At 37.5% G+C, this 18,327-nt stretch overlaps 1 protein-coding gene across 21 annotated transcripts in view; it reads right to left on the bottom strand.

Annotated features, from left to right (window-relative positions):
* The window catches only part of Fam135a (family with sequence similarity 135, member A), an 80,692-nt gene that overhangs the window by 32,371 nt on the left and 29,994 nt on the right, over positions 1-18,327 (bottom strand). For 12 of the 21 annotated variants that reach the window (NM_001393818.1, XM_063267501.1, XM_039083961.2 and 9 more), the window contains 8 exons: positions 17,071-17,210; positions 16,909-16,979; positions 15,242-15,415; positions 13,767-13,893; positions 12,957-13,110; positions 9,045-9,122; positions 5,913-5,962; positions 3,752-3,907 (listed from right to left, as the gene is read on the bottom strand). In NM_001393818.1, coding sequence (NP_001380747.1) covers positions 3,752-3,907; positions 5,913-5,962; positions 9,045-9,122; positions 12,957-13,110; positions 13,767-13,893; positions 15,242-15,415; positions 16,909-16,979; positions 17,071-17,210 — 950 coding nt within the window. Of the gene's footprint in view, positions 1-2,416; positions 2,448-3,751; positions 3,908-5,912; positions 5,963-9,044; positions 9,123-12,956; positions 13,111-13,766; positions 13,894-15,241; positions 15,416-16,908; positions 16,980-17,070; positions 17,211-18,327 lie in introns of those variants that run through there. The other 9 variants (NM_001134597.2, XM_017596560.3, XM_063267502.1 and 6 more) reach the window with 6 other exon arrangements.

The raw sequence follows: 18,327 nt of genomic DNA on the forward strand, positions 1-18,327 counted from the left end.
CTGTAAAACCATGCACTTCACTTCACTTTGCTGTCTTTCTGAATAAACAATGTTCAACTTTTGGGCTCGTTTGGTCATTATAGGCCTCTCGGAATGTCAAGGTAGTTTACTAAGCTCATGGGAGCCAGAAGTCACTCAAAGCTATAACTGCCACCATTTGTGAGACACTACAACACAAGGCACCACCACATTTTCTCATTATAGCTTAACTACCTTTTTTTCCCTTTAGGAGTTAAAATATGGGCTATTTTGGTATTATAAATAGGGCATGGAAAGGGAAGACTGAGTAAAATGTTAACATTTACCTTTGTCATTTAATGTGCAAGTGTAAGAATATTCTATGCCTTCCTCTATTGCTCCCTTGAAAATGGCCCCTCACTGAATGGGAAGTGCACCATTTTAGCTAGGCTGCCTGACCAGGGAGCTTTCAGGTGCCATCTGACTCCACCCTCTAGGGTGGTTTGCACACACTCAGCCCAGGGAGTGGCTCTACTGGGAGGTGTGGTCCTGTTGGTGCAGGTGTGTCACTGTGGGTGTGGGCCTTAAGACCCTCACCCTAGCTGCCCTGAAGCCAGCATTCCCCTAGCAGCCTTCAGGTGAGGACACAGAACTCTCAGCTCCTCCAGCCACATCTGCCTGGACGCTGCCATGCTCCCTTCTTGATGATAATGGACAGAACCTCTGAACCTGTAAACCAGTCCCAATTAAATGTTGTCCTTTTAAGAGCTGCCTTGGTCATGGTGTCTTTTCACAGCAGTAAAACCCTAACTAAGACACCTTCCATGCTGGATTGAGGCATGTATAGCCATGCCTGACATTTTACATGGTGTTGTGCTTTTGAACACACATCCTCACACTTGCACAAATGTTCTTACCCATCTCTCTAGCTCCTAGCATTTAATTTTCTACAAATCTGATCTCTGTCTCCCTTTTTTTATTCCTTTTCAAAGTATACTCACCAGCTGATCTGAGGATTTACATTTTTATTTTTGTTTCTATTCAAGATAACTCTACCTCCATAAAATGTTATAAAGTTGTCTCCCATCTTTGCTATCAATTTCTTTCCCCAAACTATACAAAGGTTCATAAGAGAGTACCAGTAATTTGACAAAACTATAGAACTTTTCTCCATTAAAAAAGTTTTAAATACATTTTCAAGAGTATCTTCTCTGTGCTAAACTATTTCCTGTGAGCTTTATAAAGAGCAACATTCAAATAGATTTATTTTCTATTAACATGTGTTAAGAATTACTTATCTTCTTAGCCTTGCCTAGGATTACAGGACTTTGGTGTTGTTTTTCCCCTTAAGGAATAAAGTGTTAAGGGTGGCATTGGGAGCAATGTCTTCAGAGAGCTTTCCCGCACACATGCTGTGGCATCTCCGTCCCCTACCAGATAGTGCCTGCTTGTGCTGCTTACTCACTTCTCCCACTGCTGCCTTTGAAATCTCTTCCATCTTGCCCTCACCTCTCTCCCTAGCTCCACTCCCATGACTGAAAATCTACGTTTTGCATACAAAAGAAAATGCAGCATCTTCTGAGTCTATATCAACCAAATAATGAAGGGCCTGGTGAACTATTTGAAAACAGAGTTCTCAGAAGTCAATAAACACGTGAAAAAGTGTGGAACACCCTCAGTCCCAGAGGCTTTGTGATTTTATCCCATTTTTACTCAGAATGGCTATCAAGAAAACCATGACAAGGATGCAGTGACCTCCCTGAGAGGCAGGCTGGCACTCAGGTAGGTCCTAATTTCCAAAGAGCACAAATTAAAAGTTCATCAGTGTTAGCACCACACCAAACCACACCACACCATGCCACACCACGGGAAGCTGGCTGCATTTCTACTAAAATTCATCATTGCTTAGAGTCTTGGTGGTGAAAAACGTTAATGAAAACTGCCCGAAAGAAGCACACTACGTGTACTGAGCTATTCACCTTAAATTACCTTCCTAAGCTGAAGATCATTAGCAAGGGGACTACTGCAATCATGCAATTTTATCCACTGTGAACTCTCATATGAGGCATTTCAGAACTGACTAGGCTTTATTAAAGAACTTCTAAGAAAGAACCCTGAAGTTTCCAATATGACAATCCTACTTACTAAAATGTGGTAACAAGAACGAAACAGAAAACAAAACACATCAAAGAGAGAAGTAACAACATGAAAAAATAATCCATTAAAAATACTCATAAGATAAGAGATGTTCTCTTTAAGGCCAATTCAAAAAAGGATAAGAGCATAAAAATATTAGTCATGAATGATGGAAAACACTACAGAACTTACAGATATTGGGGGGGGGCAGAATTCTGTTATTTGGTAATAGTAAATTTAAAAATATAGACAAAACAGAAAAACTCCTTAGAAAAATTTATCAAACGATGAAAAAGAAATAAAATACAATATCCCTACTTACATTGTGTCATTTTATTCTATTTACTAGGAAGAATAGACCAGACTGAGGGTATTCTATGCAACCACTGGCCAATACTCTGCAAAACACAATCAGTCACAAAAGGTAAAGACATAAGAATAATTACACACTAAATGAATTTAAAGGGCCGATACTGAATGTGATGTGTGAATCTGAGTTTGATCTTGAAAATAGGGTCAGAGGTGAGGTTGTCAAATAGGACATGACAACTGGTATAATTTACATAGGGGCCACGCTGTGGCTTGAATGTGAAATGTCCCCTGTAAGCTCATATGCTTTAACACATGGCCACTAGACCATGACACTGTTGGAAGGTTTCTGGTCTGGCCCCACTTACTGTTCCTCTCTTCCTCTCCCTCTCCACTTCCAGACTGTTAATGCAGTGGAACCATCGGGCCTTATGTTCCCAATAGCAGGCTTTCCCAGCCATGGCAGACTGCATCGTCTCTGGAACTTTAAGCCAAAATAAACAAACCTTTCTTTCTTATGTGGCTTCTCTCAGGATACTTCATAATACCAACAAAAATTTAATGAAGACATGCCATACACTAAACTTTATTATTCTCTCAGTATAATAATGTCTAAAGTTGGCTACTATGCTGGATCAGGTGTTCCGAACCTTGGGAAATACAAACTGCAGTACATGAAGAAGGCATAAAGGTCCTCTTCAGGGAGACTGCTCTTGGTTGGTATCAGTTGAATGTAGGAGAAATCTAAATGTCTATCAACAGAAAAAAAATTTTGTGTGTATGTGTATATACACATCTGCATATAAATGCATAAATGGTACATGCGCAAGATGAGAAAAACACCTGGCGGCTACAAAAAGGGCAGCATAAAAGAGATATCACACAGTACGTGATCTGATTTACATGGATTTAATAACGAGTCTATGCTATAGGATAAAATAGTTTGATAAACTTTCTAAATAAGGGCCACAGTAGATCTATAGCAAATACATCTATATTTTCTTTACCTTGCAAAATTCCTAATACATATTCCCATGAAAGGCTAGGGAAAGGAAATGGAAAACCAAAGTGAAGATAAGTGAAAATCCTTCAGAGATGTTGCTGACTTCCACCTCCTGCTTTGGGTTCTAGGAGCTATCTCAGATCACATATATTCAAGTTTTTGTTGGTGGTATTGGTTTTTTTTTTTTTTTTTACTTTTAGGTGGTTTTCTTAGTAGTAAAGTTTCTTAGTTGGTTTTAAAATGAAACAATAACACAATAAAGTCTCTCTTCTGACTTACTACATATTACATAAGAAATTCCTAAACAAATATACTCACTAAGAGTATCACATTTCTTTAACTCACCCTCAACGTATGGTGCTCCTGTGCTAACAGCACTCTTAATTCTTCATGCAGTGTTATAGCTTCCAGAAACTGTCCCCATAAAGCCATGAGAAGGGAGCAAAGCTGTGCCAGGTTCATGTTGATCAGTTCTGCCAGTTCATCGGGGTTTTCTACTTTCTAAAACAACAAGGACAAACAGCTTCACTGCTTCCTGAGAACTACTGACTTGTTATCTCATCACAACACTACTGAGAACATCAGCGTGAAGGTAAGTATGCGTGTGTGTGTGTGTGTGTGTGTGTCTGTGTGTGTGTGTCTGTGTGTGTGTGAGAGAGTGGGAGGAGAGGAAGAGGGAGAGGGAGAGGGAGAGGGAGAGGGAGAGGGAGAGGGAGAGGGAGAGGGAGAGGGAGAGGGAGAGGGAGAGGGAGAGGGAGAGGGAGAGAGAGGGAAGAGAAGAGAAGAACAGCTCAGGGAGGACAGATGATTAATGATTTCTAAATTAACTCATGGATACTAAGGCAATTTCAGTGAGCTAGCCTGTATTGTAATATCATATACATAAAAATAAAACATTAAATTGTAAAGAGAAAACACAAGAGTTTCCACCATGGACACGGAGGCTGCTCAGCTGGAATGGATGGTGAGTGGAGAGGGAGGGAGGCTACCAGGAGCTGACTGATCTGGACCATATCAGTCTATACCGGAACATAAGATGCACACGGGGCATCCTGACTCTGCAAGAGGCTGAACTCGACTGCCTGAAGAAGGGACAGCTATGACAGCTCAGTAACAGTCGCACAGGTCAGATTTGTAGACATGGGATTTAAAGAGAGGTTCAGCGCCATGTCCTGTTAGTGCCTGACCTTGAGAGGAGGGGTTGGGGAGGTAAGACAGATGGAGGTTCTCCTTGAATGAAATGTGAGGGAAATATAAGGGCAGATATAATATGAATAAAAGTCAGCTAAAAGAATAAGATGTGAATGAAAAGATTTAGATACTAAAAGACCAAAACCTAACAAAACCAAACCTAACTTAGGTTCTTCAATCTCTGAAAGACTACACTTTTTTATATTGAGTACATATTCTTATAATTATTTTTAAATGAATATTGTCCTTTGGCTAACTATTTAAAAACTATTGTTATGTATTTTTTGCATCCTAATCCTTTATTTTATGTAGATGTGTTTTGCCTGCACATACATGTACACATGTGTTCAGTGCCCATGGAGGTCAGAAGAGGGTGTTGGATCCCTGAGGACTGGAGTCCCAGGTCAATGTAAAATGCAATGTGGGTACTGGGAATAGAACTTCCAGTCCTCTGAGAGAACAGCCAGATTCTAAACTGCTCAGTCATCTTTTCAGGCCTACGCTGATAACTTTTTAAAGAAAATGGTCATCTGAATTATAAGGAAGCCTTGTGATGGTACAGAAAATTACATCCTCTTACATCTTGCATACTTATAATTATTAAAGAGACCATTCTCAAAGAGTCTAGTTTTCACCAAAACATAGACATACACTCCCAATCAAATGTAAAGTTTCACTTGACTTGTGGCTTTGATTTTTCCTACTGACACAGTTGGTGAGGAGTGGATTTACAGTGAACCTGTCAGGGCACTTAGGTTCCTGACCAAAAATGAACAACGTATCCATTGTAATTTTAAGAATGAAGTAGGAAAGTGGCATGAGGTGTAATTAGTCTGCTGTAGTAAAAAGGGTCATTTTAAAGAACTGCCAGGCAGGAGAGCTGGCAAGAGTGTCCAGGTGCAGGACAGACAGGGCGGTGTGGAAGGAGGGGCAGAGGAGAACCAAGGATGATGACAAGAGTTTGAGCGTCACAGGAAACCTATTTCTTTGCACAGGAACAAAAAGTCATCAGATGAAAAAAAAAAACTGTTACAAAACTATACAAGTATTTTAAAAACATGCCCAGAAATTCCTTAAATAAAATCACAGAAGAAAACATATACATGTAATCAGTTAATTGTTCTTTATGTACAAAATAATAAACTTTTCAAAGCAGAAGTTAACATTAGGATGCTTTTCACCATTTCATCTGTGGTTTTACCATGAATACCCAATTTATCTTTGCATTTTTAAAAAAGATAAGCAATTGGGTTTTCTTAGACAAGTATTTAGAATAGAAAATAGAAATCACTCAATGAATGAGTCTAACAAGTACCTTAACTTCTTCACACAGTTCCGTAAGACGAGCCTCCGTATCCATTGCCTCTGAAAGGGGTAAAAACTAATTAGAGGGAAGATTTCAATGTTATCTCTCAAAACTGTCTTTGATATTATATGAAGGGCAAAATCTTTTGCAATAAAAAGTTAATCCATAATTTAACTGGATAGTAGATACTGTTATAAGTAAGGTGATTTTTGGTCATATAATTATGATTTAAGTACACTTTAAGCATGTTAAGAAATTAATAATTAAAATGGTAACATTAACAGGGTAATACTGTAACTAACAACATGAAGATTAGTTATTTTTAAAGAGAATTACATTAATGTCTCAAATATAAACTTTAAATATTTTTAATTTTCAACTAAAAAAATTTAACTAAAATGAACTTTAAAGTCATTTTCACACAAAAGAAAGATACATCCTGACATGCTGCAATAAACTCATTACCTTACTGATTTCACAAATAATTTCACTGTCAGAAACATCAGTGGCTTCTAATGTTAAGTTAAAAACAAAAACCCAGCAGCAAAGCCTGCATAAATTTCAGATGCCAACATCTGCTTTCACACTGCTCACCATCTTTTCCTATCACAGAAGTAAAATCATTAAAATTAGATTGAGGTTATTCATCCCACTACAGAAAATAAACCTTAAAATTGGATACCCTTCTCTAATGCTTATATCCGAGAGTCCAAATATCCATTATAGCTAGTAAGTGTCTTCATTCTTGTAAGCAAAGGGCAATGCTGATGTCCTCCTGATCTTGCTTGCCACATTATTCTTTGCAATATCTTACTGAATCAGAGCTCACTGTTGTCAGTACCTGGCTAGCCAGCAAACCCGGGGGTTCTTCAGTGTCCATATGCACACTGCTTGGGTTACAGGGACAAGCAGGTGCGCCTGGACTTTACTTCAGTTAGGGAATCCTAACTCAGGTTCTACTTTTGCAGCAAGCAGTTTAACCACCAAGTCATCTCCTCCACCCAAAAACATCTTTAACAAGGACTGAAAGCAAATCTTAACTGCTAAACTTTATTACAATGGTTTCAAAATCACAGTTTTACTCATTTTAAAAAAAAGTTTTAATTATATTTTTCTTTCTAAATACTGTATTATGATATAGCAGTGAATAGAAATGTAAAATTATACCCATTATTTTACTCAATTATCTTGATGACATCTGTTCCTCCTACTGTCCAAGGTTAATCTAGAACATAGTCTTCTATGTTTTGAAATAGTGAACATGTGGCCGTCTATGAAGTTTAGAGGTAATGGTTTCTAACAGTGGAATTCGGTTTTCGAATTCTCTCAATTCTGGGTTGCTTTTCAGCAGTTACTCGGTGGAATCTGCCACCCAGCTTAAGCACGTTAGTAAAGCTGCTCTCTCTTCATGACAGAAACACAACAAACATTTCCCTGCTGCAGTCTTTGTCCGAATATTGGTGAGAACAATGTAATAAATTTACTGTACATGTCTCTTTAAAAAAAAAACACACTACCCCACAAATACAAAAGACAAGAACCCATATTATTTTTGTAATCAGAACTTGGGTTACAAATAAGAGATATATTCAGGTAACAGGTATTTTCTAGATCTGACCACTTATACATTCAAATGTTACTTACAACTGACTTTGGGGATTTTTATGTTTGTTTGTTTGTGTGAGACAGGGTTTCTTTGTGTAGCCCTGGCTGTCCTGGAACCTGCTTTCTAGACCAGGCGGGCCCGAAACTCAGAAATCTGCCTGCTTCTGCCTTCTGAGACTAGAATTAAAGATGTGTGCCAGCCCTGCCCCCACCTTCTCCAGTTTATACATTAGTTTTAGGTCAAGTCTTTCCCTGACTAATAAAAATCCACTCCTGTCTCCTTTTAAGAGAAGCCTTAATTATATTAAGCAGCCTTTTATAGAACTAGACTGCTCACAAGCTAAGCAGACAGGCTGGAAGTACACTAATTAAGCAAGAAGTATATTTTAAACACTATACAGAATGCTAACATATGCCGCAAATGGCCGTTATTTCATGCTACAAATTGTATAATTTTAAGTAACTTCATATGAGAATATAACACTATGAATAAAACTGTGACCGTGACTCTTCCCCCCCACCCCCGTGATAAACAACTGAAGTTCTGCAAGAGTCTTAGTGAGAACTCAGCGTGCTAGCCCAGCCAGCACTTAGTGAGAACTTAGCGTGCTAGCCCAGCCAGCACTGTCTCTTCATTTGTCCTAGTCACTCACCTCACAAGCTGGGAATACAACTGTATTTTGCATTTCACTTGAAAATTTCAACAGCTATCCATAATTTTAAAGGCTGTAACCATTACTGAATACCAACTAAAACCTTCCACTTCATTTATAGAAAGTTAGTAAACTCGGCACTATTGCTATGCTAGAACAAGACTGAAGTGCAGTATGGAGGCCTTGCGTGGTGGCTCACACCTTGAATCCCAGCACTTGAGAAGCAGAGGCAGTCGGATTTCTGTGATCCAAAAATTATACATAAATACTATGAAAAGTACAAACAAAAACAAATAACCAGACCTCTTCCTTTAATATAATACCATTTAACATTTTCAACAGAGACTTTATACTTAGTATTTATGCCTTTCATTGTTTTCTCCAAAATGTGTTTGTTAACACTGGTATTGTTAAATATTCAAAAAAAAGGAAAAAATAATACCATTTAGATAGCAGGTGTTTAATATCATTTTCTCAAGTTTAGGATGATGGAAACCATGCAAATTGACTACAGCCATGAAACCAATCCTGAGGGTTTATCCCTCAACTCGCAAAACCTGCTTCAGTCTTTAAATCACATTTCACTAAGGATTAGGTCCATCCAAGATGAAATTACTTTAAGGACTTTAATGGCAATTTTTATTCAGTAAGCACATTTTTGGCAATGGATATGGTCTTCAAAAAGCTAGACTATGTGAAAAGCCACAGAGATCTTCACCCTATCATTTTCTTCTAAATAGAAACGACAACATTAAAAGTCAATTACATTAGTCCAAATTTATCTGCAAATCAAATTGGTTATATACATTAGTTCTTAAATAAAAGTGCTGTTTACAAAGTTAAATTGAAAGGGACGATTTAATTACTCTATTTGTAAACATACCTAGACACGTGTCGTTCTGAGTTCTTGGCTGTGCTCTTCTGAGGAGGCGTTCATATAGGACCTGCATGCTGGCCTTGGCTAGTCATAAGGGTGCACACAGCACTAGTTACTATGCTGCTTCTACAATAAAACTTACTTGAATTTTCCAACTTGTTAACAATTGACAGTACTGATAGGGCAATTGGTTAATTAGCTTATTAGAGTTACAAATGATGTACATTCAAGTTTAAATTATTTTTTTAATATTTATACTATGCTAACAAATATTTCTTATTCCGCTATTATTTTGATGTTTTAGTTTTCATAGATTGAGAATTTTAGTCGGGGCAAGAGTCTCAAACCAGCCAGCTCAGCTCCCATTGTGCAAGGGTGGGAGTCAGGCTCAGACAGGCTAGTGACATGGTCAATCCAGACTCCACAAGTCCCAACTCATGTTTATGAACTTCTTTACAGTGGAGCTCTTTTAATCCAACCAATCTTTAATGCTACATCCTCACAACACAATGTACATCATTTATCTAGGAGAGAAGAGAAGGACAAAAGAGCAGAAAGGAATCTCAAGTATTATTTTAAAAGAGGGAAGAGTTTATATTAGTTTTTCAAAGCATAGTGCTTATGAAATTTAACTCTATGCTTATTTAAAACATTAAAAAATATTAAATAAAAAGAAATAAAATTTATTCTCTAATCAGGAACTACTTTATATTCCCTTATTAAAACTAGTGATCATAATGATGTTTAATAAATAAATAGTACATTCCACAATTTAATTTTATTAGAACAGTGTTGATGAGCTCGGAATGCAAAACATTTTCATTTTAAGTAGTTAACAGTACTTTTAGATATTCTCTAGAGGAGGTACTCAAGAGTAAACAAATCTACAATTGAGAGAAAGAAAACATAAATAGTAAGGTTTAAAGCCACACAGAGTCACTAATTTATTGAAGATGAGTCTTAATTTTAGCAAAGTCCCAGGAGACTATTACACGTTGTGCTGACTGGCTATACTTTTCAAGCACAATAAAAGCCATATTTTCCATTTTACCAATTAAATAATTCAATAAGTATAAGTAATATACTATAATTTTACTTTTAATATTTTTATTTCTAAAACTGAAGTGTGGGCTTACTTTCAAATTTTGTTTTGTAATATTTTAAAGTAATTTGGAATAATGCTCATATTCCTTTAATAACTAACTCCCAAATTTAAATAAGGGCTTTTTTAATGTGAAATTTTATAAAATGTACTTATAAGCCCAAAGTTAGACAACATAAGTAAGAAATTTGAGATTCTAAGTAAATAAATTATTAAGCTAAAGTAGACTGATGAAGTGTAGCACTGTCTAAGCTATTTGACAAAAACTGTTTTTGTTTGGTTACCAGTTAAACACCTGGCCAACGAACATGTTTCTTGGTTGTTGAGAAATGCTTTTCCTCCCTGAAAACATGGCTTGTGTGTCTTTTCTTTTGTAAATGTGAATGTTAAATCTCCCTGAACACTGTATGCTGATGGGCAACTTCACACTGATCCTTCAGATCACTCCACACTGACAGACGGCTGCCATCTATCAGAACCCAAAGTCACTGAGTGTTGCTGTGTGAGACTCTCTCCTGTGCACCCTAGCAAAATGCTGGTTTGTTACTACTGCTCCTGTGAGAGTTCTTTAAGACCTGTTCTTTCCCCTGCACCTGCAAGGGTGCCTGACAGCAACTGCTTTAAAATCCAGTGAAACTGTCCCTGTCCCTGTCCCTGCTGCTGCAGCTTCACATCTTTGGCTCTGGGCTGCTCTCACCCGCTCCTGATCTTCAGGTACAACAGCGATTCCCTTCAATCTCCTTAGCTGGAGGGTGCCATCTAGCTGGTGTTTACAGAAACAAAGTTTAAAACACGCCTTCAAATGTACACTCTCAACACAGAAAATGAAAAAAGGCCTCTCTTAATTCTAATACAGTATTTCACATGGACTCAATTATTTTTTTCTTTGTGAAAATGACATTATCACACAAAGTTTAATTTTTAATCTTATGCTGGTACTGAGGACACAACCAAGGGCTCACGCGTACCAGGCAAGCACTCTAGAAGTGAGTTATCGTCCAGCCTACCTTTACATTTGAGGTCACTGCTTTTCACAAACCCTCCCTTATGGCATACAGTGCCCTGCAACAGCACTGTGGGGTCAGAATTTTGTGGTCTAGTTGATAATTCTAACCAAATTTATAATTTCCTTGCAAAAACTATTTTGAGTATCAAGTTACACATTTAGGATCTAACTTTGTTTTTCACTAGAGAGAAAAGATGAGCTAAGTTAGCTCTACTTTATAGAGATGCATGCATTCCTAGCAGAGAACTGTGTTTCTGTCTGAGGCAGCAGCTTCCTGTACAGTCTTCCTGAGGACACAGGTACTCTGAACACTTGAAACAGCCAGAACAAAAGGGTACTTCAGAGAACAAAGACCAAAGCCTCCCTCCCTTTCCATACTACCACTTCATCTTCTTCCTAACTAAGGAAGCAGGTGAGCGTATTTCCCTCATGACTGTTATCCCTCAAGGTTCCAGAATCAGATCAACAGTTCACTTAGAGCTAGCTGTATTCTGTCTAGTGAAGACGGGTGAACAACTGACGTTCACCAAACCCAGCCTTCTAAGAAGCAGTACACTTGCCTAGCATTTTCTTATAACTGAACTGAAGTGAGGTTGCAAGGCTTTAAGATTTCTTGTAATGTTTTTCAAAAATTTCTTCCCTTATTTTTTATTTTCTGCACATGGATGTTTTGCCTGCATGAATGTATTCACCCCACAGGTGTGCATTGCCTGAATAGGCCAGAAGAGGTTGACAGACCTCTTGTGACTGGAGTTATAGTTGTGAAGCACAAGGTGGGTGTTGGAATTGAATTTGGATCCTTAGGAGGAACAGCCAATGCTGCTAATCAGCTAGCCATCTCTCCAGCCCCTCCACAGTGTCTTACAACTTCAGGCACACAAAACAAAACAAAACAAACAAAACTTCACTTTGTTTCAAATCCAAAAAATATTTAAGATAACAGTTACCACCTTAGAGAATGTATTGGTATTCTTAAATACTTTCCTTGAGGTACAAAGAAATACATGAAGAATGTATTTAAGTAAATGTAGTTAAGGAAATTTTCAAAAATTGTTAACATTTAAATAAATAATGATAAAACAACTCGTTCTGTCAAGAAAATTCAATGAAGTGTTTAAGAGCTAGTATCTGAAACCCTTTAGTTTATAAACTGGCCGTGAAGCTGGGTGGTAGTGGCACAAACCTTTAATGCCAGCACTCAGGCGGGAGAGGCAGGTGGGTTTCAATGGGCTTGAGGACAGCCTGGTCTACAGAGTGAGTATGAAAACAACCAGAGCTATAGAGAAACCCTGTCTCGAAAAAACAAATGAACAATTAGATAAATAGAAAATAAACTGACCAGTAAACACCTGAGAAAAACTGAAGCTTAAGTAATTTTTGAAATGTTAAAATACTGAGCACTGCTCTCTTATTTCTTAAATTAATTTCAGAGGAGAGCCCGGGGTAATTACAGCCAACTATGTATAAAAGTGTCTAAGCGTCTGTACTGTGTAGGCTGCTGGCGTGTGCGTTTCACTTATCTTCCAAACACTGCAGAAAATCATATTTGCTCTTTAGTATACTTTTAAATTAACATATGACTTGCTATTTTAAAAATCTACTAAGACTCACTTCAATCTTAGCACCAAGAAATTATTGACCCACATTCTAAGAAAAAGTTTCAAATTTCGAGAAGTGATTATCAAAGGTAGAACAAGTCAGAACTGAGAGAAAAGTGAAGCATCAACTGCAGGAGAGCTGCGGCAAAGCTGGTCACGAGCAAGAGCAGTGGAGAGAATGACTAGGAGAGGTCTGGCCGCTTTAAACATACCCAGGTCTAGTTTCTGACAAGAGGGAATCTCTTCTGTTACCGTAATGAAGTAGCTGTGCAATCCCTTGAAGGCTAGCAGCAAAGTAGCACAAAGTGTATAATGAAAATGATAGGCGTGCTGTAGGAAGGGCTCTGCAATGAGGAAGGTACAGCCCTAGAAAGGAGCACATTTGGAATACAAAATGTTAGTAAGCAAACACCAAAACATGATACATTCGAAACCTTGAAAAACTAAGGAGAAACACAAAACCACAACCAACCTATTGCCATTTAGTTACTCTAAAAGATGTAAGAAATTCATCAGTTCCTTGCTGCTCCTGTAAATGATTTAAATGTATAAAATGTAATCACAGCAATTCCAGCCATCACGGGTTGCTATAAACACACTGATGAAGTTCTGGCTTTGTTAAGATGAGGCTCCTTTACAGCGGTCTTAGAGACATTGCTTTTGGGCTTTAGCGGTATCTCTCCCTTCCTGTGCTACTTACTCTGAGCACCATTCTTGGTGCGTATTCCTAACAAGTTTGCTAAAGGAACATCAGGTGACTACAACAGGTTGATAAGGTCACTGGCTGTCAAAGAGCTCTGTTCACTAAATCTGGTAACATTTTGAAGTGAGAGGCTGATGTCTGTAATACATAATTGATTAGCCGATTGGTTATGATCTTACTTAACTAGATCTTTTAAGTTGCTGAACTCAAATAATTCATCAAAGTGATTACATTCACTCACAGATAAAATATTCAAAACATTTCTTTTAAAATATCGGAACTAAAATATGAGCAGTTTATACACATATTCAGTGCTTACATCTGGTGACAACTGTTTTGTGTAGTTAACACCAAAGACTACACTTTCCAGAGTAGGGATCGCTGAGTCTTTGCTCTGTGCTGGTGCACTTCTGTTTAACCACGTAGTCTTCACAGGGCGAGGGAAGCTGGGGAGAGGCAGCACACCGTTACTGTCTAACAGTCTACTGTCATGAGGATATTTACAAAAGAAAATACCACAAAATAAAAGCAAAGGTTTTACAACATTCTAAGTTCCATAGTATTCTTAAAGTTTCTTTTAATAATCTGAATTTATGACAAACAGTACAATGAACATTAAGGACTCTAAGGCTAGAGACTTGAGATCTCTAGTGTGGAGGACTCTAGTGTGGAGATCTTCAGTGTGGAGGACTGAACCAAGGACCTTACACATGCTTGGCAAGCACTGAGTCCACCAGGCAAGTGTGGCAGCAAATTCTGAGGGCAATTCTACAACTCACCTACTTAGCTGGTAAGTCACATTTTTATAAATAAATAAATAAATAAATATATATATATATATATATATATATATATATATATATATATCACTTATGCACCACCCTAACAACTGTTACAATCAAATTTGTGTTAGAAATTATAGACAACACAGAAATTAATTTTTATAGGTAAAGTTATTGATTTGAGAGTTCCAAATACTGCCTACATTACCAAGGATTTCTAGTTTATGAGGTACAGAGAATGATTGTACCTTATACTGATGAAACATAATTTTTCTCCCTATAGAAGCATTCAGAAAAAAATAATTACCCAATGAATTTGTTATCTAAATTATTACATACTGTTTAACAATTTATTTTCACTTATTTTACTTATGTACATGTACAGGAAGAGGCATGTGCAAGAGTACAGATATTCCCAGAGGGGTCAATCAATCTCCCTGGAGCTGGAGTTACAGGTGACTATGAGTCATCTGATGAAGGGTCTGAGAATAAAACATGCGTCCTCTGAAAGGGTATTATGTACGCTTGTCCCTGAGCCATCTTTCTACCTCAATATTCCACAATTCCAAATTATTACTACGGCATAAAATTAAAAAGCAGTAACTTTGGTATGAAATAGAGGATCTAGGAAAGAAACAAAGAAACAAAGCTAAGAATACATTCATATCCTCTTTCACAAAATAATTACAGTACACACATGCATACTAAAACAAATTAAAAATTAAACCAAAGAGAGACTAAATAATGTTGCATGATTATTTCTGTATTACATTCTTTTACTTAATGAAGTAACTGAATTATAAAAATCACTCCTCGGTCCATATTTCTGTAATGAAAACATTATTGATAATAATGGTCCCATGTTCTTAAATTATGGTTTTTATTATATTAGCATAAAATGAAAAAATATATAATTATTTCACTACTTCAGTTTCTTTTGTCAGAGTATGTTTTCAGCATAAAACAAAAAGGTAATTTATCAATTAAGTAATAGAATCTTAGCTGAATTCACCTTATTAGTGGTTGGTGTAGTGCAACCAATGATGCGTGGACTGTAACTGACACCACAGAAAGGTGGAAGTAATCAAACATGATGTTGGCATGGTGATGAAGTCCTCTGTAGATACTGTAGTGCAGTTTCAATGTCCGACTGCTTATTAGTTGTAAGGCATTCAGATCATCTGCCCTACAGAAAGCAACGTATTTTCATGTAATTATGGGATATTTAGCAAAGGCTAATATTTGTAAATCAGCTAAAAAGATTCCTTAAAGTCTTCATTATCTCAGCTGACAATGAGAGGGATGTGCAAGGGTCAGTGTGATGCAGCAGTGTGGGAACAGCCAGATTCAACCCGTTTCCTAACAGTATATACTATGGGCTGCTTTAACCAACATGCCTATGAAAACACGTTCTTTTCCATAGCCCAATGATTAATATCCATTTTAAATTTTATTCAATGGAGAATACTGTTTCTTACAAGGTCAAATAAGTTCCCCAAAGTGTATCAAATTATTTTTACTGCACAAAATTTTCTTAAGTGCGGCTTAAACACCTTGAACATTTATTAAATGTTTAGTGAGTCCCTATCTCATAATCAAACTACTTCTTATTCGGTAATGATATTGTTATTATTATATAGTCTATCATTACATTTACACACTCACAAACCCTGAAAAAAGGTCATAAAAATTTTATCCAGATAACCTTAAAACCCATGCATATATCATGCCAGCTACAGCTGCCGAGTTACCTACTTCCTTCAGCTTGCTCTCCCTAAGGATTACCTGACCTTGCTCTCCCTAAGGATTACCATGACCTTGCTCTCCCTAAGGATTACCTGACCTTGCTCTCCCTAAGGATTACCATGACCTTGCTCTCCCTAAGGATTACCTGACCTTGCTCTCCCTAAGGATTACCATGACCTTGCTCTCCCAAGGATTACCTGACCTTGCTCTCCCTAAGGATTACCTGACCTTGCTCTCCCTAAGGATTACCTGACCTTGCTCTCCCTAAGGATTACCTGACCTTGCTCTCCCTAAGGATTACCTGACCTTGCTCTCCCTAAGGAGTTACTGACTTGCTCTCCCTAAGGAGTTACTGACTTGCTTTCAGACTGTAAAGAGGAGCAACAGGCACTACAGCTGGGCTGTCCTGCGTGCTGTCAGGAGGACACTTAAGCAGAGCCTTCAGTACTGTGACTGCTTGGTACTACATAGGAGAAAGTATTATCAGTACCTGCTTAAAAGAAGAAAGGCTCTCAAAAATAACATCCTTGTTTCAAATGAATACAGGAGTGTGGACAAGTTCAGGGTAACAATATCTCAGAAATTAACAACGTCCCACCTAAAGAAGCTATAACTCATGCCATGAAAAATTCACCCATGACCAATGGAAGACAAGTTGGTTAAGTATTTTATGGTAGTGTTACTATAGCAACCATACAAATTTTCAGAGTCTACGGAAACTATTTTATCGCTTTTCACTTAATCTGATCTCACTATCCGGCATGGGCATGGAAGAGTAGTCCCTACCTTCTCCACAGTCTTTCCCTGAACAACAGACACACACTTTAGACTAGGAAGGAAGATAAGAGGTTCCAAAGAGAAAATGGGATACACCTAAATAAAGTCAGGAGTTAGCTACAGATGTTCACACGTCCGAACAGCCGGCCTACTTACGAATAGTCTCCGTCTGTGAAATGTAGATCCAAAGATAACAAAAAACTTATTTCTTCGAGTGTTTCTTCAATCTAAAGAGAAATTTATAAGATACTTAATATTTGTAAATGATAAAAATAGGCTCTGAAATTTCACAGTAAGTAGATATGAAGAGACATTTACCTTTCGTTCATCCAACAACATTTTAACTTTGAAGATCATGACATCATTTAAAACAACTTCTTCATTTTTATATAGGATCTGAAATGTTTTACTACAAACCAGAGCATCATGAACTGAAGCTGGGAAGGCTAATGTCATGCCTAAAACAAATGAGAAATACAACTGAGAGGCAAAAGAGGAATACTACAAGACATTAAACACGAATTAAAGTACTATAATTTGATATCACTGCTTTATAGAAGTGTTAAACGTATTCCTAAAAACTTACTAATTTCTGAAAAAAGTATGTAAGTATACCATAATCACTATGAGAATTCCTGTATAGACTTTTCTTTACTTGAAAGGCAAGTGAGGAAATATGAGTAGGTATTTTAGGGTGAATTGATCTAACAGAGAAAAGGGTCAATTAGACTTCCATTGCTGAAGTACAGAGAAATGCAGCTGGCTCTTGGCCTTTGTTACTGGGACAGAAGACTCCAAATGTGTATCCTCAGATTTTTTATGTTAGCTAAGGAGGACCCAGAATGGGGTTACCGTGCCATGAAAATAAGCCATGTGACCAGAGAACTGACTTTCCCCACTGGGAATAAGGTTACTATCTAGGCAGGGGGAAAGACTGGGGATTTGAATTTATGTTGGGGATAATCCAATCTTGTGCTCACTTAGTAACCATCAATAAAACTCTAGACACAGAACTTTGGGTGAGCATCTCTAGTTTATAATACTGTAAATTCCTATCTAGATTGGTTGGACATGTGAGTGATGGCAACACAACCTGGTTTTATGGGAAACATAAACAGTGGAAGCTTATACATAGGGCTTTACATGTTCTACACATTTCTTATATTTTTTTCTCATTAAAGTTATTTTAGTGAGTCTCAAAATTCTGGAATAGACACTTGGTCAAATTGTTTCCATTAAAAAGTACTGATTTTGATAACTGAAAACTCACACACACACACACACACACACACACACACACACACACACGGTCCACAAAACATTCCTTCCTTCTGAAGGCTTTACGATGCACTGCTCTCATTAATCAGTCTTTTATTATTAAACTTAAATAATAAGCCAACTGAGACTAACAGTTCGGAGACCGTTCTTCCACCACTGACTGGGGTGGAGGCGCTAGGGACAATGCTCATTTAGCCTTCTGGGCAGACTCGGTGATGATAGTCTGGGTCACGTGAAGGGATGACCAAAGATAAAGCTATGGAGCACAGGAGGAACAAGATTTCTGCAAGAGAAATT

Source organism: Rattus norvegicus, chromosome 9, assembly GCF_036323735.1.
Source record: "Rattus norvegicus strain BN/NHsdMcwi chromosome 9, GRCr8, whole genome shotgun sequence".
NCBI classification, from domain to species: domain Eukaryota; kingdom Metazoa; phylum Chordata; class Mammalia; order Rodentia; family Muridae; genus Rattus; species Rattus norvegicus.